The 24,239-nt window shown below is 34.7% G+C and overlaps 1 protein-coding gene across 2 annotated transcripts in view; it reads left to right on the forward strand.

Moving 5' to 3' along the window:
* The window catches only part of sav (scaffold protein salvador), a 78,386-nt gene that overhangs the window by 24,551 nt on the left and 29,596 nt on the right, over positions 1-24,239 (forward strand). For both annotated transcript variants that reach the window (XM_069815561.1, XM_069815562.1), the window contains 4 exons: positions 6,504-6,647; positions 15,649-15,784; positions 16,634-16,826; positions 19,099-19,271. In XM_069815561.1, coding sequence (XP_069671662.1) covers positions 6,504-6,647; positions 15,649-15,784; positions 16,634-16,826; positions 19,099-19,271 — 646 coding nt within the window. The remainder of the gene's footprint in view (positions 1-6,503; positions 6,648-15,648; positions 15,785-16,633; positions 16,827-19,098; positions 19,272-24,239) is intronic.

Here is a 24,239-nt window from a genome sequence, read left to right on the forward strand (position 1 = left end):
ATAGAATTTAATCTTTTAGACCCTTTACAATCAGGATTTAGAAATGGCCATAGCACTTCTACTGCTTTGTTGAATGTTACTGAGGACATACGTGCAGCCATGGATAAACGACAGGCTACTGTACTAGTTTTATTGGACTATAGCAAAGCCTTTGATTCTGTTGACTTCGATCTACTATTGACTAAACTACAAACGCTACACCTTTCTGATAGTGCTATCACCTGGATGTACTCCTACCTTACTGGCCGCCAGCAGCGTGTCATATCTAATAATCGTTTCTCATCCTGGCGTACTGTAGACACAGGAGTTCCTCAGGGATCAGTATTAGGCCCCTTGCTCTTCTCTATTTATATAAATGGAATTTCCAACTCATTTAAGCACTGCAGATATCAAATATATGCAGACGACGTTCAATTGTATATTTCAGCCCGTCCCGACGCACTAAACAATAGCATTAATAGTCTGAATGAAGATCTTGATTCCATCTCTTCCTGGTCTCAACAATTTGGGCTTAACCTAAACGCATGTAAATCACAGGCTATTCTGTTCGCGAACCGTAGATTAATTCCTGAAGTCAACGACCTGAATATTCCACCTGTGAAACTGAATAAAACAATCATCCTGTTTAGCTCTACCGTAAAAAATCTCGGAGTACATTTCGAATCTAATCTCAATTGGGATACGCATATTAAATATACATGTAAGAAGGCATTCTCTATTCTCCATTCACTAAAAAGATTGTATCATTATCCATCTAAATTAAAACAGACGCTGGTACAGACACTCATTCTACCTCACTTCGATTATTGCGACGTTTTGTTCAGTGATCTCAGGATTGATTCCGCTCAGAAACTACAGCGTGTTCATAACGCGTGCGTCCGCTTCATTTGTAATGTTCGATACTATGATCATATCTCACCTTCTTTCAAGAAGTTATCATGGCTTAGGTTACATGAGAGGAGAAATCTGCACTCACTTTCTCTCTTATATCGAATTATGCACTCTTCATCCCTCTATTATTTATTCGCTCGATTTCATACTCTCTCTCGCTATCATAATATTAATACTCGATCACAACGCGATAACAAGCTAGAAATTCCACTTCACGCATCGTCTCTGTATTCCTCATCCTTCACTGTTGCTACCTCTCGTCACTGGAACTCTCTGCCGCCTGAAGTCAAGGGCTGCCGAACATTGAATTCTTTCAAATCCAAGTTAGAAAATTATCTTATGACGAGTTGCCAAACTAACTTACTATTATGACAAGTGTTGTATTGCATGTTTCCACGTATTCACATTTTTTTATGTTCTAATGATATTCAACTTATTTTATATTTTTGTTTTCATATTTTCCGATAATGTTATATCTCTAATGTGTAAGTTGAGCTATATATAATCTTAATTTTTCTTATTGTGTGTACTTAGAAATATTGTATTCACTGTATACTTTGTACTGCACTATTTTATTACTACTATTAGTATTATTATTATTATTATTATTATTATTATTATCATTATTACTATTATTATTATTATTATTATTATTATTATTATTATTATTATTAATAATAATTGTCTTTTTTTTGTATGCCTCATTTATTTTGTTCTGCTGTTCACATATTATTATGCTTTTTTCTTTCTTTCTGTATGTTATATATTATGTCTGATTTCTTCTTATTTGTTGTTTATATTTTATTATTATTATTATCTTATTCAGTTTTGTGTGTAAAATTGTAGTGTAATTTGTTTATTTGTAGTGTTTTTGTAATGCAGTCTTTACTCCTGGTTGAGTGTTAGAGAAGGCCGTATGGCCTTAACTCTGCCAGGTTAAATAAATCATTATTATTATTATTATTATTATACATTTTCTCGGACTGAATCTCCTCCCGTAACATTTCCTGAGGGCAATGCAGCTCTATTTGCAGCGTTAGAGTCATGCTCAACTCGCGTCCGTTCATTACCAAGGCTTATTGACAACTTGGAACATATTAAAATATGATTTATTCATTTCTAATTTATTATACACAGTTTAAATGATTATTAAAAAGTGGTGTAACCCTGTCAGATTTTTGAAATCTTCAAAAAGTAAAGCAGTAACTCATTCAGTCTGCAAGAAAGAAGGATAAAATCTTTAATATTCAAACTGTTAATTTTATTATTCTGTTAATTGTGTTCATTTAATCCTCAGATGCCGTTAATACGTCAGTTAAAACACAATTGAAAGCCACCGGCATGGCTCAATCGGTTAAGGTGCTTGTCTGCCGGTCTAAAGTTGTGCTCAGGCATGGATTTGATCCCCGTTTGGGCTGATTATCTGGTTGGGTTTTTTCCGAGGTTTTCCCCAACTGTAGGGTGAATGCCAGGTAATCTATGGCGAATCCTCGACCACATCTCGCCAAATACCATCTCACTATCACCAATCTCATCGACGCTAAATAACCTCGTAGTTGATATAGCGTCGTTAAATAACCAACTAAAAAAAAATTGAATTTTCATGAAAAAGTATTAACATGCAAAAACAGCTTAAGGGAGACAGAAAATTAAAAATATATCTGAGCATACCATTTTACTGAATATTTCATAAACTGTTTCAAAATAAGAAAAGTTCTGAACTTAGGCCAGGTGCACACAGAATCAGACACGACTCAATGCGGTGCAATGCTACATTTTGCTTTACCATGCCTCGCGACAGCTTAAAACTGTCTGCTCGCGACAACTGATATGCTGGCTGTGGGATTGGAAAATTGGCTTTGGCTAGAAAATGGCGTCAATGAAAGAGGACTGTCTATATGAAAATTTCTATTGTATTTGGTTATTATTTCTTAAGGATGCTTAATACGCCTAAAAATCTATACAATTGAAAGAATCTTAAAATTAAATACTACTAATGTAGTGCACAAACGTCATTTTCTATGTTTATGACTACTTCACGACTCTCAATAAAGAAAGATTATATATTAAATCAATAATGAGTGATAGTATAAAGCAGAGAAGTAGGCCGATTATAAATTATTATTATTATCAATATTATTAATCACTTCGTGCTTTCATCTCATTTGCAATTTCTCACATATTTTTAGAAACCACATTATTTTCGTGATATTGTTTCAAAGATTTTACAGAATGTATATTTCCCATACTAAAACAACTAATTTATCCGCATTGAGCTCCATTATGAATAATGTGCACTACACAACAATATAGTATCTGTAGATAGTAAAGCATGCAATCATAGCCACTGCTAACGTATGCGCAGTACACTGCAGCAATCAGACAGTCTCCTCACGACGAACTTCTAGCAGTCATTCGATGTCTCTCTGTGTCTCCTCGTGTCTGCTCGCGACCGTCGTGCCACATCTGTTTCTGTGTGCACCACATAATAAGAAATCAATGGGAGACAAGTACTATGAGACAAAATGTCGCATCTGATTCTGTGTGCACCTGGCCTTACAATTAACAATCTGAATCATCCCATTCATCATCACCAATTGGATTCTGTGGCTGGAGCTCAAGATAGGTTAATAGGTTATTTTACAATGTTTTATCAATAGCTTAGGTTATTTAATGTCTGAATGAGATGAAGGTGATAATGCCGGTGAATGAGTCCGGGGTCCAGCACCGAAAGTTACCCAACATTTGCTCATATTGGGTTGAGGGAAAACCCTGGAAAAAACCTCAACCAGTTAACTTGCCCTGACCAGGAATCGAACCCGGGCCACCTGGTTTCGCGACCAGATGCACTAACTGTTACTCCACAGGTGTGGACTGAAGCTCAAGGTGCAAGGAATGATGATTTTCAGGTATATACTCATCAAGTCTTTATACTTAGCAGCAGCAATTTTTCTTCCTGTTGGATAAAGCATCTTCATATTCTGAATTTTCAGTGTCCTTCAAACTTTCCTATTATTTGGTTAATGTGTCCTTGAGGGCCTTGCTGTGATTTTCATATACGTAAATATGAACTTTCTCTCATGATACAAGTGATGAATAATGTGTTTTGTACTGAATGACACCGGGTTTTTCTTTGTCTACTTTCAGAACTACAATCTGACGAAACTGCATCTTCTGTATTGATTTGCATTGCTTATTGGTGAAGCAAGATGTTGCAGTTTGAAAATCCACAAAGTCTTCTTTCACCATTTTTTCCACATGAAAAGATTTTTCGCTCATGCGTTTCCAATAAGCTGGTACCAATCTTCCAGAGTGAAAACATAGTCTGTCTTCCTAATCTTCTTGTTGATCACACCAAGTCACTATCACATGGAAGAAATGTGTGACCTGATACTAATTAGTAATGTTCTGTAACGTCGAATAAACTTGTCATAACCAAAATGTAGTACATCATGTATATGGTTTTATTCTAATTTTGTGCCGCAAGAGAATCAGAGAAAACCTCAGCTTTCTCTTTCCTAATGTATTTTCTGGTCTACCAAGGATCTTGAATAAACAGGAAGCTATTTCAGAGGCACCTCTTGAAGCTACACTTTTGGGCCACATGCACATTATAGTACTGTTGATATTATATATATTATATGTGTGCACCTAAGTTGTCTCAAATAAAACACCACTTCAGTTGGTATTTTCGGTGTAGATTCCTAGATTTATACAAACTTTGGCTTTTTTCTTTTTCCAATTCTCCTCATTTGTCTTTCACTTCCTTGATTTTTCGCGGCTGCTTGGAACTGAATCACTTCCCAGCTTAGCCATGTTTTCACTAGTATGATCACGTAACTACCAACAGATGTGCTATAGATTAGTGGGAAATGAAGCTCAGCATAGCTCACTCTCGCACAGCAGAAATGTGAATTTTCGTACTTGCGAATAATAAAATTGATTAAAAATAATGGAAGTAGGTGACAGAGATTAATAATATTATAAGATGTAATAGATAATACATAAGAGAATCAAAATATGTAATTATCTCGATTTTGGAAAAAAATGTGGCATAGCCCACTGTCGCTCTCTACGTCTCAGTTATAACTGGGGTTTATGCTTGTCCCTGATTTGGTGGGATTATTTTGGAAGTGCATGACTTGTACTGTGTTCTACTGTAGTTCCCTTAGGATTCTATTTTGCTTTGCTAGAATATGTTTCAGAATCAACTTAAACAAGGAAAAAAATGTGAAAATGAAACCCCTTGGTACCATTATTTTTGTTCTACTTTCGGAAAACAATACTTAGATGCTTTCCTTATATGCAGGAGACATGACAAAGGCTTAAGTCATATAATACAGTCAGTCCCAGTGACCGTTCCCAATGTTTCTGTCTGCCAACCAGCAGCAGGTTCCCCCTGCTACCACTGCTGCTTGCATTGGCGAATTCACAGTGCTTTGCAAGATTAAAACTTACATACTATGTTATATTAATAAATTTGATAAGTTTTAAAAATCGGACATCCCTATTTTATGATTAACCAACTAAAAATGCTGATTTGACTATTCTCATGAGTTTTTCTCCCTGTAAGTGCATGGCTACCGAGTGTTTAGCTTTTTTCATCATTCCTAACTTGTATTTATGTTATCTTCCACGCATAAGTTCTTACCATGTACGAGCCAAGAGAGAGGGAATGAGGGAAAAAGAGATAGATATCACGACGTGAAAATTGCTTGGTTTGGTGAATTCCTGTCCCTCGAAACTAGCTGTGTCAGTCTGTCTGCAATAATGATGTAAAGTGAGTCAGCTAAAAATAAGTGGAGTTTATTATGTTGTGTTGTTTTTGCAATGGTTACATATTCAGTGCGTGAATGAGTACACATTTGGAAACATACTCGTGGAACATTGAGAAGTGCAAGTGGCGGTTGTAGCAGGGGGGACCTGCTGCTTGTTGACCAACAGAAACATTGGAAACGTTTGCTGAGATGCACTATACTGTTAACATACATGGTTTCAATAATACCATATATGAAACCAAATATCTGTACACTGAATTAACACTGTCAATTTAATTTGAAGTTGTTGCTACTCCTTAGTTTATCTTGTACTTTGATTAATAGTAATAATGGATACTAAGTGGATTGTGACCATTTTACACATGCTTTGTTGAGGAGCAAGCACGCACAAAATTGTTCATGAAATATTTCATTCTTATATATGACTTTTATACATTTATTAACAGTGCCCCATCCAAGGTTCGATGATAGGTGGCAACCTCAACTATAATAATGTTTTCTTTTTGTACTTCATATACATTTCTTTAAACACAATGTTTTATGGTTTAATCAGTTACCACCATAGTACACAGTTATTACAAAAATAATATGTTCTAGTAAATCGTTTACTTTTTGTACATAATAATAATGTACTCAAAGTACTTCTTGTGTGATATACCTTCAGGCTTTCTGACTTGGAAAAGGTGGATAAGTACACTTTTGGCTAATATGTTAATGCTTTTTTTTTTTAAGAAAATATTCTGCTTTTGCTCTTAAAGTATCCTTCATCTGTTCTTTTTTGTTTATTAACAAATAAGTTAACATAATATCCGGAAAATATGTTCTTGTTTGCAGAATCCTCAATTGGGGTCTGGTTATGTGTCTTTGCAAGGTGCAGATGAGCTTCATGACCTTCCAGTTCACCATGAAATGGGTTTCAATGATGTACCTGCATTTCATAATCATGTGGAAGATTTCCAATTATCGCCTTATCAACAAGTATGAAATTGTAAATGTTAACAGTTTCATTTTACTTTAACTACTACTGCAGAGCAAGTGGTACTGAAAACAGTATGGGTGAAAAGTTGAAATATCATTCTGTGCCTGCTTAGTTATTGCTGTATACACACGTAAGATGCTTCTGCGGTCAGAGCGTCTGGCCGCGAAACCAGGTGGCCTGGGTTCGATTCCCGGTCGGGGCAAGTTACCTGGTTGAGGTTTTTTCCGGGGTTTTCCCTCAACCCAATATGAGCAAATGCTGGGTATCTTTCGGTGTTGGACCCCGGACTCATTTCACCAGCATTATCACCTTCATCTCATTCAGACGCTAAATAACCTCAGGTGTTGATAAAGCGTCGTAAAATAACCTACAAAAATAATAAAAAAAAAAGATACTTCTGAAGATTTTATAATATCTTTTACAGAATAAATTTTATGAGCGATAAAAAGAAGAAACTACAGTGGGTGGGGTGAATGTTTAGCTCATTGGAAATGTAAAAAGTAAACAGTGTTCCGACTCTATTAGAGAAATATTAATTTAATAAATATTCAAATACGCAATTTTTTCCGTTATTTATGTTGATTTATTTTAAGAAACTTCGTAAAACACAAAATGGCTGAATGAAATTGGATAGTTTAGAAACATATGTAAAAACAGTCAAAACACAAGTAAGTTTGTTTCTGCTATTATAAAATACTATATAAATTAAACTAACATAAACTGAAACAAAAGAAAATAATCTGTATTATCACTCAAGCCTTTTATTTGAATGTCTTTGCATTCTGACTTGCATAGAATCTCTGTAATTTCTACAATTAATTTCAAGGGCCATGCCTTCCCGGGCACGAACAACACTGTCTCATAAATTATTTTGAGTGACAGATGATTGATCTTCCCAGTTACTCTGCACTTGTTTTTCAGTTCCTCCACAAATTTTATGGTACTCATGTCAGGTGAGATGAGAGGCCACTCATTAATGACATTGATGTTCTATCCCTCAAGTCATTCTGGAATCTCTCTCAGGACAGGAACGATAGGGTTTTCACTGTGTGCTACTGACGCACTCGTGGTGGTGAATGGACAATCTAGAGTCGTGGTGATACAAGTTTTCGCAATTATTTTAAAAAGTATCTTATTTACCAACTTTATTGATGGAGGTGCTGAAACTGGCTGCCTTCGTTGTCCACACATTTTGGCACCTTTTTATGAAATGTCCCACAACTTGCTGTAATTTTGGTCGATTAATGCTGTTAATTTTGTGATGGATATTACATTTTAGTAATTCCAAGGTGTGTGGGGTACTTCATGAACGATATCAGATTTCTCAGCACTTCAATAACGATTGTTTTGTGAATACATATAACCATGAAGGTGGAAGATACCTTGTCTGAGAAAAATATTAAATGTGGGTCTCTTAGTCCGTTATGAATATTATTCAGCATCCACTCATAAAATGCGCGCCTACATATATGATCCCCAATTGAAGAGCATGTGTCTTAATTACTTTATACGGCTGCAACCTTGATAATTTAGTAGCTTTTTTGCACACAGCCATAAGAAATTTGTACTTGTTGTGAAAGGTGCGTGTGATTTTCTAGGAGACTGTTCTAATCAATGACCAGTGTCATCTAATGTTTCTTCTGTGACACAGATATATAGAAAACAGATCAGCAGTGCTCTATGTAACATCATTTGCTCTCATGAAGGCGAGTGAGTACCACATTGCTGTGCGGTCAGCCATATTGGTTCACTATGCTAGTTCATGTGAACAGATACTATTTACTGGTTTCCTTTTTTATATTTAAGGTGTAAATCTAATTGGAGTCTGGATTATTAATATTTTTTAAAATTATGAATATCTGTGTAGTATTCAGGTATAATTTTTCTTACTCTAACAGAAAGAAACAAGGAAAATAAGACGTTTCAATATGTTTGAATACTGGCCAAAAGTATCTGCATGTTGGAACATTATATATATATCCAATGTGTCTAATGAATTACTTTACGTATCAGTTGAATATTTCAAATACAGTATATATGTTCGTTATAGAATTTTGAGAAAGGAATACATACGAGAAGCAAGGGCAAAGGCAATCAACAGTGAAAATTGGCAACCGACTACAGCTTCGGTAGTGTGCTCTCAACATTTCCATTCTGAAGACATGGATTACATCACGGGACTGAGAGAAGGAGCTGTTCCCAGTATATTTCCTTCCTATTCTATAAATATTTGGAAAAAAAAAACCATGTGCTGCCAGATCGAAGCCACCTAGAGAAAGAAAGTGTCTCTTCAAAGGTTGATTCCAGTGTCAGTGAAATCAATACATTATCCACTGCTGTGGAGTAACAAGCAGGCCCGGGTTCAAATCCTGGTTGGGACAAGTTACCAGGTTGAGGTTTTTCCGGGATTTTCCCTCAATCCAATAAAAGCAAATGCTGGGTAGGCCTAACTTTTGGCGCTGGACCCTGGACTCATTTAAAAACATCAATACATCAGAAACTGACAGCTGCGAAGTAGGTGCAAATTGTGGTGAGAGTTACATGTGACAGTAGTAGTTAGTGAGTCTGAACAATCAACAACTCAGAGAAAGAAAATTAATGACCGAATTAAGTGAGAAAACAGATGAACAAGAAAGACAATCAAGATTTTTTTCAAAAAACATATGCTGGCATAAGAAAAAATAGTATATATTCAGTTATGGAAAGTAACATAGGTGGCCTACAAAATCACAGCACACGCAAATGAACTGAATATATTTTCTTGTTTAAATATTCATGTATTGTACTTAAATCAATTTTATTCTTACGTCATTGGACTGATACAAGTAATTTCATTATCATACTTGAAAATCCGTAAAATTATGGAATCAGAGAATTTAATAAATGTAAGCTTGACCACAGATCAATTTACATTTCACTGGCTATTTTAAAGCATTTGCAAAAAATTAATATTCTTAATAATGATAAATAATTAAAAATGGGCCTCTATTACCTAGTAATGTTAATAATGAATATCCAGCAATTGTATTAGCTACTAATCGGACAACTAATATTTTGTATACTGTTTGGCTATTAGTAGCCCTAGCAGTTTACATAGCATTCCAATGATACAGAATCAACAAATTTGTAGGCTTATATGTAAATATCGTGATTATTTTTGACAACTTTTACTATTATGCATAACATTCCAGGAATGATTAAGGGTTAAAGAATGAATAATCAAAGTAGAATGAGCTGTTTTTATTGCACACTTTTTCCTCTATTTATTAGGCTATATTTACAATTACAGTGTAACCTAAACAACATTAGGCCTAATTCATTTTCTGATTTATTTAGGTAACTTTATTCTAGCATGCATTTCTGCCTGAGGTAAGTGGTTGTCAAATTGTCAACAATACATCCTAATTTTAACATATAACAGAAGTCACACTTGAGCATAAATAATAAGTTTCCTTAAATAATAATTCAGATTTCCATATATATTATCAGTGGATAGGAAATTTACAACAAGAAATTGTGACATATGTCCTTTTTGAAGTTCTCGTAATATTTTCTCATTGATTTGCATGCAGTTCACGAGTGTGGCATAGTGAAGCAAGATGGTGGCTGAGCGCAAGGTTAATCTTCAATAGCAAGAGCAGCATCGCCGGGCTGTGTTCTGTGAGAACCCTACGCTGTCTGTTTTGTTTCTTAGACTGAACACTTCCTGTTGAATAAAGATTATGGATTGTTGTACAGGATGGAATTTTTACACCTGGGAATTGTTTCATCCAGTCTTTGTACTTGACTGGCAGACTGAGTTCACACACACGCACACACACACACACACAGTTCAGTAGTAAACATTTGATTAGTCATTATACAGATTACAAGAAAACACCGTATGTACTGTGTCACTTGCTACTAACTTTGAGACTGATTCACTAACCTTGACACAAGTCAGGACGAACACATGCATGCTTCCATCATCTGTAACACTGCGACTCTACACTGTCCATTCTCTGCTGTGAATGCGTCAGTAGCGCATAGTGAAAACCTCGTCGCTCCTGTTCAAACTTCATCTGATTGCTCTGTACTAGTCCTTCTTCATGTGTGAGTCTTTCAATTTATCTGGTGCAGAATTCCAAGGCCTTCACGAGACATTTGTCCCCAATATAATACAAATATAAAAGATTCCTTCCAGCTGTCCTAATCTGTTAGTTGTTTTGTTTGTGTGTGGACAATGGAGCACGTCTCTCAATAGGAACATTATGATGCTATCCTGTTTGAGCTAAATTACCAGTAACTAATCTTTCTGCAGTATGGCAAATATTTATATCTGTGTAGTGCCATATCTGGAAGAGTAAATAAAAATGATATTGTTTGTTATACAGGGCTTTCATTTCAAAACTTCCCAGTGTAAATAACTAATTATTTAAATTGAATTCAATTTAAACAAAAAAAAAACACGTCAATTTAGATATTGAGGGGGAAATCTGAAACCAGGCTTAATTGCATTTTAGATTTCACCCCCACCTCCAGCCACTCCCCTTTAGAAATTTCAAATGGCATTCCTATATTTTTATACTTAAATATGAAAGAGCATTCAATTGTTTTTACACCTCATTCATTTATTTCACATCTTTTGTTGTATATCGTTGACTGGCAACCTCGATTGTTGTTACTGTTTAGTATATAGTCATGAAGCTCAATACGTAGGGAATATGCATCCATAGATAGTTGCTAACCACTAGGATCGCTACTATCGCCTCATCACAGACAATGCGAAATAGTACCGGCGCAGTCTATTGTTCCTAGCACCCTCACAACTCAAGCTTCATGACTGTATATACTAGACTGTCGTGTTAATATCATTGAACATTTCTTGTAATAGTTGTGTTCGTGTATTAAATTATTGTAAAGTGATGTATACCCTTCAACAGAGAACAGAAATCATATTTATTTATGAAGCTGAAAACCGTTGTGCTCGTAGAACTGCTAGAGCTTTCAATGAGAGCATGCTGGGGAAAACGTAAATCACCGATATGTCATAGATCTAATACGGAAATTTGAAGAAACTGGTTCTGTGTGCAATAAGGCAAATGACCAACCTAGAAAACTCGATTAAACTTCGCAGATTGAAATACTAGGTCATTTCATTAATGAACCCACCACTTCCATTCAAAAAGTAGCTACTGTAACAAACATTTTGATTGGTTCCATACATAAATTTTTCCCCTACAAAATACAAAGTCACCAACAGCTCAGCGAATACGATTTTGATAGAAGAGTAGAATTTTATCTCAGAGAATTGAAGATGATCCAAATTTGACAAATATATTTGGTTTAGTGATGAAGTGACTTTTTTATTAAATAGGTTTGTCAACAAACACAATTGTAGGTACTGGATATTGAAAATCCTCATTTGTTTCGTGAAGATAATACCCAGTTTCCTCAGAAGATCAATGTATGGGCTGGAATTTTTGAGGATGATATTGTTGGACTGATTTTCATTGAAGAAAACCTGACGAGCACAACGGTTTTCAGCTCCATAAATAAATATGATTTCTGTTCTCTCTTGAAGGTTATATACAATTTTACAATAATTTAATACTCGAACACAACTATTACAAGAAATATTCAATGGTATTTGTAGCTTCAGCTCTAATCAACAGTAACAACAATCGAAGTTGACAGGCAACAATATAAAACAAAAAATTTGAAATGAATGAGGTGTATAAACAGTTAAATGCTCTTTCATATTTAAGTATAAAAATATAGGTGTGCCATTTGAAATTTCTAAAGAGGGGTGGCTGGGGGTGGGAGGTGAAATCTAAAATGCTATTAAGCCTGATTTCAGACTTCTCCCTCAATATCTAAATTGACGTATTTTTTGTTTAAATTGAATTCAATTTAAATAATTAGTTATTTAGACTGGGAAATTTTGAAATGAAAGCCCTGTATAGTAATTCCCTCTTATATCCTACATATGTAGGAAGTTTGGTTTATGTATGATGTCGCTTGATAGTTGCACCTTTGACTTGCAGGAAGGGAAATGATTCAAGACTGTCTCTGTCATTGAAGAAACAAACTTGAGGAAAGAAAGAAAATAAGAGAATGGTGATATGATAATGCAAAATCATTTACAGTATATGGAAATTCTATTACTTCAAATAGCTATGGTTGTTCAAAAACATTATTGAATGGTGAATATAACAGAGAACTAACTGAATGAGTGAAAACCCCTGTGGTGGCTGAATGGTCAAACCTTCAGCCTGTCACGCAGGTTGTCCGAGTTTGAGTCCTGATCTGTCTGAAATTTTTCATTGAAAAATTCATAGTGACACCTGTGGTGGACAATGTCACAGTTGAGATTTTTCTTGGGGTTCTTCCATTTCCCTATATTAGGCATCTACATCATTTCGTTAACATTTCTCCATTTCGTCATCATTCCATAGCATTCCCCGAATTCCAGCTGGTGATGCATAGAAGGGGCTAGTCTAGGGATGAGTGGGTTTCTCTGCTCAAAACCTAGGTATGCAACTAACCTTAGTGTTGTCAGCCAGTGTGGGTTTGAGGATGTGCCTAGCTTGAGGGTTAGTGCAATAGATTTTTAAAGGCTGCAGTGCTGGGTTGTAATGCCCCCCCCCCCTGAAATTGAATTCCAATCCAACTCAATGAACAACATATGCAAATAATAAAATGATCCCTATTTTATACTATAAAAAGCGTCATAACTTTAATGCATCAATCATCAATTTTAAAAACTATTCAGTACAAATGAAACAAGATATGGATTTGTTTATGGACAGACCTGTGCGAGTGAAATGATAAATATATTATTTCGGTGCAAATGACATGACTTAACATCTTATAATGTTATATTGTGTTTATACTGTAGAATAGTTTGAGAAGCAGAAGTTAATGACACGAAGTTTATTAATAATATATTGTAGTACCGGTAGCTGAAATTATTTAAGTTCATTATTTTTAAAGATTTCTATATTTTGTATGATTTAATGTATTTTATTGAGTAGAATTGAGTGCAAGTAATAAATGAATAACTGGAATATGACCACCACAGCATAACAGTAAAAATCGTTCGAAAAACAATTTCGAACTCAAATCTGCAGACCTGCAGTTCGATACAAAAGGCTGGTTCACAATAAACCAGCAATGGAAACGACAGGGATAATGAAAAATGGTTAAATTATAGTCCCATTGCTCTAATTTCCGGCAGCCAATCACGTTGCAGGTCGGCTACATTTAAACATGTGCGTCTTGTGATTCACTGATGAAGATGTTATGGATTTCTTAAGGCTGGATAAATACTTAATATAATCGCCCACCATTTTGGCTCTTTTGTTGGCGTTCACAGAAAGCACACGACATTATTTGCCGCTCAATTATTTGCTGAATTACAGTGCATTTGATTTATCATCATAAGAGCTACGACATGATAATGTTTAACGGTGTGGCAAATAGATCCCTCGTCTGGTAGCTTGGCAACGAAAGAACAAAAATGGCGAATGATACTACCTACCTAGACATTATAGAGCCTTGACTTACTAAGATGTAAACAAAGAGGAGGAGTCATGCCGGGAATAACAGCGTCGCGACTATAAATATATTTAAATGTGAGCATTCACAATTAACAAAAAGCTTTCTGGAGCCTGGGAACAGGAACATGAAAGTTGACGAACTTTTAACTTTGTCATTCCCGTTTCCGATCACAGCCTACTAGATTCACTCTGTTGTCATCAAAAACCTCTTTGGTCGTCGTATATTTTGTAGCAAGGAGACTGTAACATAATTTCTTCATCTATTGCTTGTAACTAACTCAGAAATGCAGTAGAATTACTTCCAATATATGCTACATGTATATATGACCAGACTACCACGTGAATTGAATTCTTAAATATTCCGTGCCATAAATTTTGAAGTTGGTTAACCTGTGTTCTTGTTGGCTGTCTTGTCCTGATGAGAGAACGCAATTGGTCCATTATACACAAATAACATCAGAATGTGTAATATCGAATTCACATATTTGTGAATAAAAAATCTTCACGTTCACATTCTTCACTTCCTGTTCTCGTTCCCAGTTTATTGTGGGCCAGCCTTAAACCAACTTATCGAAGGTTACATTGCTCCATTGGTGCAATACTTTCATGAGGTATCAACTTGAAGCTAATGGTTTTCCTCATATGAACCCAGTGTCAGAACGTAGAAGTCATAGCTGAAAGATTTGTACCAAAATTTCAGTACCGATCACAGATATAAAATTATTAAAGTATGTCATAATAAACTCTTACATTAATTTCATAAACAGGAAGACATAATTTATATGATAGGCACTTTCGTTGTGAAATTAATTTGTTGACTTGGTAATTTCACAGTGTCACAGTCATTTAACTGCATGTATACCGCAATCAGATTAGTGTTTATATTTTAAACAAAACAGATTCTTCAGTATTATTTTCTTCTCCAGTTGAGAGAAAGAGAGCTGAAGGAAAATGGAACAAAGATAAGACATTGGGATCTGGGTAATGAAATTATTAATATTGACTTTCTGATTTTGGCATATTCTTCTCTATTAGCTCATGTGGGAGGGAAGACAGGAAAAAGAATTAGGTGGGAGTGATTATGAGGGAGACATGACTATTTACAAACAGAAAAAGAGAACAGTTAGGGACCATTCTTATCGAAACTCAGTCAATCCCTGACAATTTTTGACATAAGCGACTTTATCCCATGTAAATTTGACTTGAATTTGGCATGATTTGAATTTAGGACTTCAAATTTGGAAGTAAATGCAGTAAAAATTTAGATACTAATCGTTTCATTCAGTTATCTAAGAATACACTTTTCAATTAGAGAAAAATGATATCTACCTAATAGAATTTATTTATTAATTTTCTTGTTAAGACATTACTCTAAATTCTTCTTGAAATTGAGCTAATTAAATCAGCTTATTTTGTAAATTGCCAAGGTTATTTATGAATTATTATGTTTTACATTTAGGTATCAGTACCATTTGGTCAACATTTGGTATCACCTCACTCACTCCATCACCCTCGTCATAATATCCACAGTCTACCAGTACCGACACACTCACCAACTCATCAGCAAGGACAAGGAGAGCAAGCTTCTTCCCAAGGTAAAATTATGTGAATATTGTATATTACTAATATGCACATAAACTAATTATATGTTATTAATATATTTTTTATAGCATTGTTAATACTGTATTGATTTTTAATCATTATACTTACTTACTTACAAATGGCTTTTAAGGAACCCGAAGGTTCATTGCCGCCCTCACATAAGCCCGCCATCGGTCCCTATCCTGTGCAAGATTAAGCCAGTCTCTATCATCATACCCCACCTCCCTCAAATCCATTTTAATAGTATCCTCCCATCTACGTCTCGGCCTCCCTAAAGGTCTTTTTCCCTCCGGTCTCCCAACTAACACTCTATATGCATTTCTGGATTCACCCATACGTGCTACATGCCCTGCCCATCTCAAACGTCTGGATTTCAAGTTCCATAGTACTGTATCTGTTAGCTGTGAAGTATTACTACTTTAGCTTGTTTTAACATATTGCTTGTAATTATAGATTTTGAAATAAAAAATTCACAGGACGACACAAGAAAGTGAACAGTGTTTCAAATGGATACACATTTTTTGTAGTTTCTGGGGAAATTTCATAGTTAGAGAAGTAAATGGTTGATGAATCTAAAGTTTTTAGTAAGTTTTTGCTTGATATTATTGATAAAAGTTTACTTTCTTGGTTTATCTTCAGAGATTGGATAAGATTGCCGAAGGGGAAGAGGAGGCCGAAAACATGTACCAGTACTGCACAATTTAAATGAAATTTTTGGTTAGGGAACTTTATGAAAATTGTCAGGGAAAAAAATTAGAAAATTCTGTAGAAACCTGTTGAAAGGAAGAGGCTGAGGTGAAGAGAGTAGATATGAAATGTAAATTATGTAATGTTTACTTCAGCCACAGGTATAGATCAAGCAGAAGAACTGCCATTGCCTCCAGGATGGTCTATAGATTATACTATGCGTGGACGAAAGTATTATATTGATCATAACACTAAAACGACTCATTGGAGCCATCCACTTGAGAAAGAAGGTCTTCCAACTGGCTGGGAAAGAATAGAATCTCCAGAATATGGTGTTTATTATGTAAAGTGAGTATTAAATTAAATTTTCCGATTTAGAGTAACAAATATAAGTACTTGTAATGATACATGTTAGTGTGCAAATCAATTTTTAAGGCAAACTTAAAGTAATTCACAGGTTTCATAGGCAACAGTTTGGGACATATAGCGAGTGAATCACTCTGAATATTGTGTACAGTCATAATTCGGTCTCATTTTATATTATGTTATTTTGAAAATGGATTTCTACTGAAGTGAAAAGGAAAACAAGTTTCAATTAAAAGAACTGTGAGATTACTGAGTAATTTGCAGTGAGTGATTCTACTCAGCAACTAACATGAACAGGTGTAAGAAAGCAAGAAATACCAATTTAATACACAGCAGGGTATAAAATTAGGAAGAATTAGGGAGAAGCAAATTGCAGCTGCTATCCTCTTCCTCCTGATCGAATGGCATCCCCTTCGTCATCACTGTGCTCCTACACCACCTCCTGATCAATAATCATCTCCAACCTTATTACTTGTCACCATGCTTCTTCACCTTCTCCTACAGATCAATTGTCATCTCCATTCTTCTTCTTATTAATCGTCACCATGCTACTTCACCTCCTAATCCAGTGGTACTCACTAGAAATTAGAGCAGAACCAAAAATGAGAAATAGTAATTTGCCGAGAGCCACAATGCATTTTACAGTATTGAAGCTGAATGATTTGTAATTTATTATTAAGTTATTTAGCCTATTATTGCTATTGTTATTATTATTATTATTATTATTATTATTATTATTATTATTATTATTATTATTATTATTATTATTATTATTTCAATATTAAGTAACAGAACTAACACATATTACTGGTATTTTAAGTTGAAGGGTGGACTCTGCTACTCTTCTGCAAAATCATATCAATGCAAGCAAGTTGATTTGTTCTGTTATTTCACCTGCCCTCTGTTTTGAATTTGGGAATTTAGAAACTAAAGTGTCACATACAGCTAGAAGGCATTTCTTCTCATGACTTAATTTCTACTTTGTGGTACGATTCTTTTGTTGTCAATTCGTTTTGAAGTACAGTGGAATACATTACTTTCTGTTCAGATATTATGCACACTTTTAACATTTCCAATTTAAGATCTCCCAGCTAGGTCCAATGGACCCGTCGACCAACAGCAGGTGTGGTCCTCCAGACATTCTGGGGGTTGTGTGTGAATGAAGTAGCCACCAAAATGTTAAAATATGGTGTTCACTTAAATCGGCTACAACTTGCTAATTTCACACCTCAAAATCTGTGCTTCAGTGGCTGACCATGATAATATCTTCGAAAAATATTGGAGTGCAAAAGGTCAAATGACTTTATTGTCAAACACCTGGCATTAGAAAACAACAACAACATTTCCAATTTTTTGCCCTTGATTGAGAATGTTTTGGATACCTGTTATCAAAATTTGAATGTGTGCTATTGTAATGTCTATTAAGATAAAAACGTTTATAACCCATTATTACATCTAGACAAAATTTTTTTCACTGCACTTCCACTGCTCACTCAGTGAAGGAACAAGGGTGTGATTTTTTGTAAACACAGTGGATAATTTGGAATCAGGTAGTTCAGCCCTTCACCGCTGCTGCCACTCATCAAACTTTAATAGCTGAGTTAGTGCTGTCCTGGCTGAATGCAGCCTACATGTACAATTTTATTGACAAAGCTAATGTTCACAAATTTGGATATATAAAAGGTAAGTAATTTTATTGTTTATGAGAGATTAGGTACTAAACTTTTCTGTCATTTTATTCTTTAACTTTATCTGTCTCTGAAGGGAGATAAATGATCTCTGAATGTTGTTCACACCATTCAAAATTTAGATCTTTGTAAATAGTGGTTATATGTGTAGCCTGAGTTACCAAAACATGTTTGTTTTGTGTCTCAAGTGTAATAAATGGGATTAGTTCGTGATATGATTTATTTAATGTCATTAAATCATGAAGTATTGACTTATTTAAAAAGAATATGCTTAACCTAAAATCAAATGACTGAAATTTATAAATGGACTATATAACACGATTAACCAGACATACCATTCATAGAGAATAATGTTGATTTATGTCATATAATATTCTTCAGCAATTAAAGAAAGAATTTTTCATGTTGACCACGAAGTAGATTATGATAAGAAGATGTGATGTTGTGGAATAGTCACATCTGACTTGAGACTCTTCATTATTATGGTAACTGATGTAAAATATATTCTTTTATCTACATCTGTACCTATGGTCAGTATATAAATATATTACTTTGTATATTTTCAGTCACATCACTCGCCAAGCCCAGTATGAACATCCCTGTGCTCCTCATTATATCTACCAGCCAGAAGTGAGAATTCATATGGAGGTACAGCCACGGATGCTAGCACCTCCCCCCAGACACACCCATTTTCATCCTCATAGTGTATTGGTTCCTGCAAATCCGTATTTAAATGAAGGTATGCTAATAACATAAGGGTTATTCCATGTCAACTCAACCAAAAGGTGTTGCATCTACACAACCAAATTGGCCCTTTTTTTTTTTTTTTTTTTTTTTGCAGAAAGTTAGTTCACATTAAAGAACTTGTAAACCCGACAGGAAACGCATTCATTGCAATTAGTTTAAGAACCAGGGCTGTCCAAACTTCTAGAACCCATATTTTTCGACTAATATGTAATATTTTTTAACAACAACTAAGTCATCAATCATTGCATTTATTTTTATACATTTTATCACTGAATGTTGTAGTTTATTACAGAAAAAACGTGTTCCTAACACTGGTTATTAAACATATAATAGGCAAGAAACTTTTCCGAAATTTTGTGAAAATATTGAATTTTAGAAATTTATTTTCCATGTAGGTACGAAAATGTGGTCTAGTTTTTATTTCCAGTGCAGTGGAATCTACATATGTACATGTATTACAGGGGGAAAAAACTGTCCTAATACAGCTAACCAGACATAGAGGTAAAATGACCAGAAAGTGGCAAAAATAGAAACTAAAATATATCGTAAAAATGGCATTTTCAGCTGTTAAAAAAATCAGTGTGTAGTAGCTTCCACTAATATTTTATTTTTCGCATACTTTTTTACACTTATGACAGTCTGTGTACAAAGTTTCAAAGTGATATCTAGGTACTTGCTACAATTTTTTTTTACTGACATTAGTTTGTAAGTAACGAACTTAAGAGCTTCAAATTCTCTAAATGTTTTAAAACTCTGGAAATTACATTATTGATGATGAGAAAAACACATACAATATATTATTACAATTATAATAATTGATAAAAATGTTCCTAAGTTATGTTTCTTGGTGACATTTAATAGAGATGAAGTTTGCTCGCAAACAACATTAGAATATCCTTTATGAAGTCTTTCTGCCAGGTACCATCATTTAGTTCTGGAACTGTATAGAGGATATAGGCCATTTATGTTGGATCCAGTATGGGTGGGCCAGAAGAAAGAAACAGCTGAAACTTTTGGATGGAGAAATGTAATTCTATGTGTATAATCCTGAGTGTTGTGCGACTTCTCGACTTTTCAAGGACCATATCAAAACACCATTTGCTGTTCTACACATATGCTACATTATATTTTCTCTTTAAAAAAAACTGGATGCATGTTATGTGTTCATATGCAAATTTAAAAATTTCCAAATGGGCATTGTAAACTGTCATTAGCTGCAAGTCGTTTAACTGTTCCACCAATTCCATCATATGCACCCTTGCCATGAACTTCGTGCAAAGAAATGCCATTTAGCCTCTAAACCAGGAGTCGTTAGCACAGAGCATGCACAGGCTAGCGTCTCTTACCCACGGATAAGAGACTGCACTATGGTGCACTGTAGCTGCTGGCAGGTATGCTCTAGCCCTCTCTGCCTGCTGCATGACAGTGCATTTGATGTCGCTCTGGATACCCGTTACCCATTTCAGCGAGTGCTGGCGAGCACTGCTCTAAACTAAGGAAGTCTCTTTTTATGGATCAGCATACTTGTGAAATTCTTGTTGTTTTTGTACTAGCAGCACCATCAGAAAAATAAAGTATCTTTTGTAGATCAGGATACTTTCCCCTAAGATCCTCAGTTAGGCCTACAACTTGTTGAAAGTAATGGACAATTATAGTGCTATGTTCCATATTACTAATGATACACATAGATATGGGATGACTGTATTCAATGTAAGCCATGAAAGGGTGCAATGTAGAGTGACCATTAACCCAATGAAAATCTTAAACAGCATGTTGGACACAGAAAAATTGCCTAAAAAGGGGTTTGTTGTTTGGTAATATGATGATGGTTATGGAGGTGGCAGAATTTGTTAGCTAATTTTTCAATAAATTCGTCACACATGTCATAAACATGTCTACCTGCATTGCCTTGACCTACTATTTGTACACTATCTGCTTTAATCCTATATTTCTCCAAGGTTTTGTAACATCACCTTTGCAGCTTCAATCCCTAGATAATTTACATAGTCCTCCATCATGCAGTCTTCAGAGTTGTCATCAGTCACCACACATCATCATTTGAAGTACTCGTAGTTGTTTTGCACTATGCAAAGATTTGAATTGTGGTAAGATCAACTTACAGATTACTGTTAGTGATTTTCTATCTTAGGAATGATAATACAATTTCAAGAAAAATTCTATTACCAAATAGCATTATAATAACTGCATAACTTTTGTATATACTATGTATATGGTTCCAAAGTTCAAAATCATAGTAACAGCAGCCGGAGTAGTACTCGAGGATACTTCTCATGGTAATATAGACTTGAAGGAGACAAGGAACAAATCCATCGAATTGATAGAATGGGAGAAAAAATTATTGGATCTAACGAATGGCAAAAGCAATCCTTCTATTATAAATTTGGAAGTTAAGTAACTACAATATATACATTTAAAATGTTAACACTTATAAGAAAGCAATTTATTGACTAATTGAAAGGAACACCATCTAACAGGTCTGGGTGCTATTAAAAAGATTGAGTCATTGCAGACCACCCCTCAATTCCTCACTCCAGCTTCCCTGTCTGGGAAAGTTATGTTTTGTTGTGGTACGAGAGGACAGGAAGTAAGTAATGGATTGTATCAGGCTTTTACAAACTTCCAGCTTTTGCTGATCACCTAAAATCCACTACTGATGCACAGAGCCTTACTCTGCATTTGTTTATAAGGCGATGTAAGTGAAGAAGACATATAATTATTATTATTTTCTTTAGAATTAGAATGACAAGTCTTCAATTATACTGAACACAATCATATATGAATATGTAAGTGGAAGGGATATACTGCCTTCAGCTTTGTTATGATTTTCAAGATACTGTTATTGCTATAACAACAACAACAACAACAATAATAATAATAATAATAATAATAATAAATTAATCAATCATGCTTTTACTAAAGAAATTTTTATATTGAGTTCAACAGTATTCAATTAAAATAAAACGTATGTAGAATAAAATATCACTATTTCGTCATTTGTAGTAAGAATGTGATCCACTAACGCCATTCGAAAATTATTTTAGACATCCAGCGCATCATAACTATGCGTCGATAAAGAATCATTTTCATCATCACAGTGTTTACATTATACTTTTAGAAAATTAAAAAAAAATAGCTGTACTAGATTAAAAATGATTTATATTTAAAAAAATAATAATAATAATAATAATAATAATAATAATAATAATAATAATAATAATAATAATAACTTACTGGCATTATGAAACTCAGAAGCTCATTGCTACCTGGACATAAGCACAACATGTCATCCTTCCTGAGTTCCCTTTTTAAAATAGTTCTTCTCTTAGTATACTGCCCTCAAATCCCTGACTATGTTACTCTATCTCCCAATTCTTGGTCTGCCAATTAAAACATTCTATTAATTAATTAGTAATTGGTATATATATATATATATATATATATATTCATTGACTCCCTAATAGATACAATACCATATTTAATGAAAGAAAATGACTATAAATGTACAAGAAGAAAAACAAGTCAAATATGGCAGGATAACCATGTATGACTAAAATACAATTATTTACAGAAAGCTAAAATTTGGTACAGCTGAGTCGTAGACCAATGTCTACAAAATAGTAAACTTAAGCCATTTTTCCTCAATATTTCTGTCCAAACAAATGAAATTGTCTTTGACACAGTTGTGCTATGAACACTGATGTCTTCACCCACTCGAGTTTTAAATTAAAGGTTACCAATATACCACTAGGAGATATGCATTTTTTCTATATTTGTAAGAGCACCAATTTTCTTTGGTATTCCCAAGAAACTAGTGTGATTAATTAAAATATGTCTCAGTGAAACTTACAGTAGAGTCCGTATAGGCCAGTTTCTATCTGATGCTTTTCCAGTTCACTGCAGGATAAAGCAAGGACATGCACTGTCGTCACCTTTACTTTTTAACTTCGCTCTAGAATATGCCATTAGGAAAGTTCAGGATAACAGACAAGGTTTGGAATTGAATGGGTTACATCAGCTTCTTGTCTATGTGGATGACGTGAATATGTTAGGAGAAAATCCACGAACGATTAGGGAAAACACGGAAATTTTACTTGAAGCAAGTAAAGCGATAGGTTTGAAAGTAAATCCCGAAAAGACTAAGTATATGATTATGTCTCGTGACCAGAATATTGCACGATATAGAAACACAAAAATTGGAGATTTATCCTTCGAAGAGGTGGAAAAATTCAAATATCTTGGAGCAACAGTAACAAATATAAATGACACTCGAGAGGAAATTAAACGCAGAATAAATATGGGAAAAGCCTGTTATTATTCGGTTGAGAAGCTTTTGTCATCTAGTCTGCTGTCAAAAAATCTGAAAGTTAGAATTTATAAAACAGTTATATTACCGGTTGTTCTATATGGTTGTGAAACTTAGACTCTCACTTCGAGAGAGGAACAGAGATTAAGAGTGTTTGAGAATAAGGTTCTGAGGAAAATATTTGGGGCTAAAAGGGATGAAGTTACAGGAGAATGGAGAAAGTTACACAACGCAGAACTGCATGCATTGTATTCTTCACCTGACATAATTAGGAACATTAAATCCAGACGTTTGAGGTGGGCAGGGCATGTAGCATGTATATGCAAATCAAGAAATGCATATAGAGTGTTAGTTGGGAGACTGGAGAAAAAAGATCTTTAGGGAGGCTGAGAAGTAGATGGGAAGATAATATTAAAATGGATTTGAGGGAGGGGGATATAATGATAGAGACTGCATTAATCTTGCACAGGATAGGGGCTGATGGCAGGCTCATGTGAGGGCGGCAATGAACCTCCAGGTTACTTAAAAGCCATTTGTAAATAAGTAAGTACCAGTTCTCTTCTCTTCCTGCTGACCAAGAAAATGGTCTGTCATCCACCGAAAATTTTCTTTCGAATATTTATAGTTCTTTAGTCT

The sequence above is a fragment of the Periplaneta americana genome, chromosome 17, assembly GCF_040183065.1.
Source record: "Periplaneta americana isolate PAMFEO1 chromosome 17, P.americana_PAMFEO1_priV1, whole genome shotgun sequence".
Lineage (NCBI taxonomy): Eukaryota > Metazoa > Arthropoda > Insecta > Blattodea > Blattidae > Periplaneta > Periplaneta americana.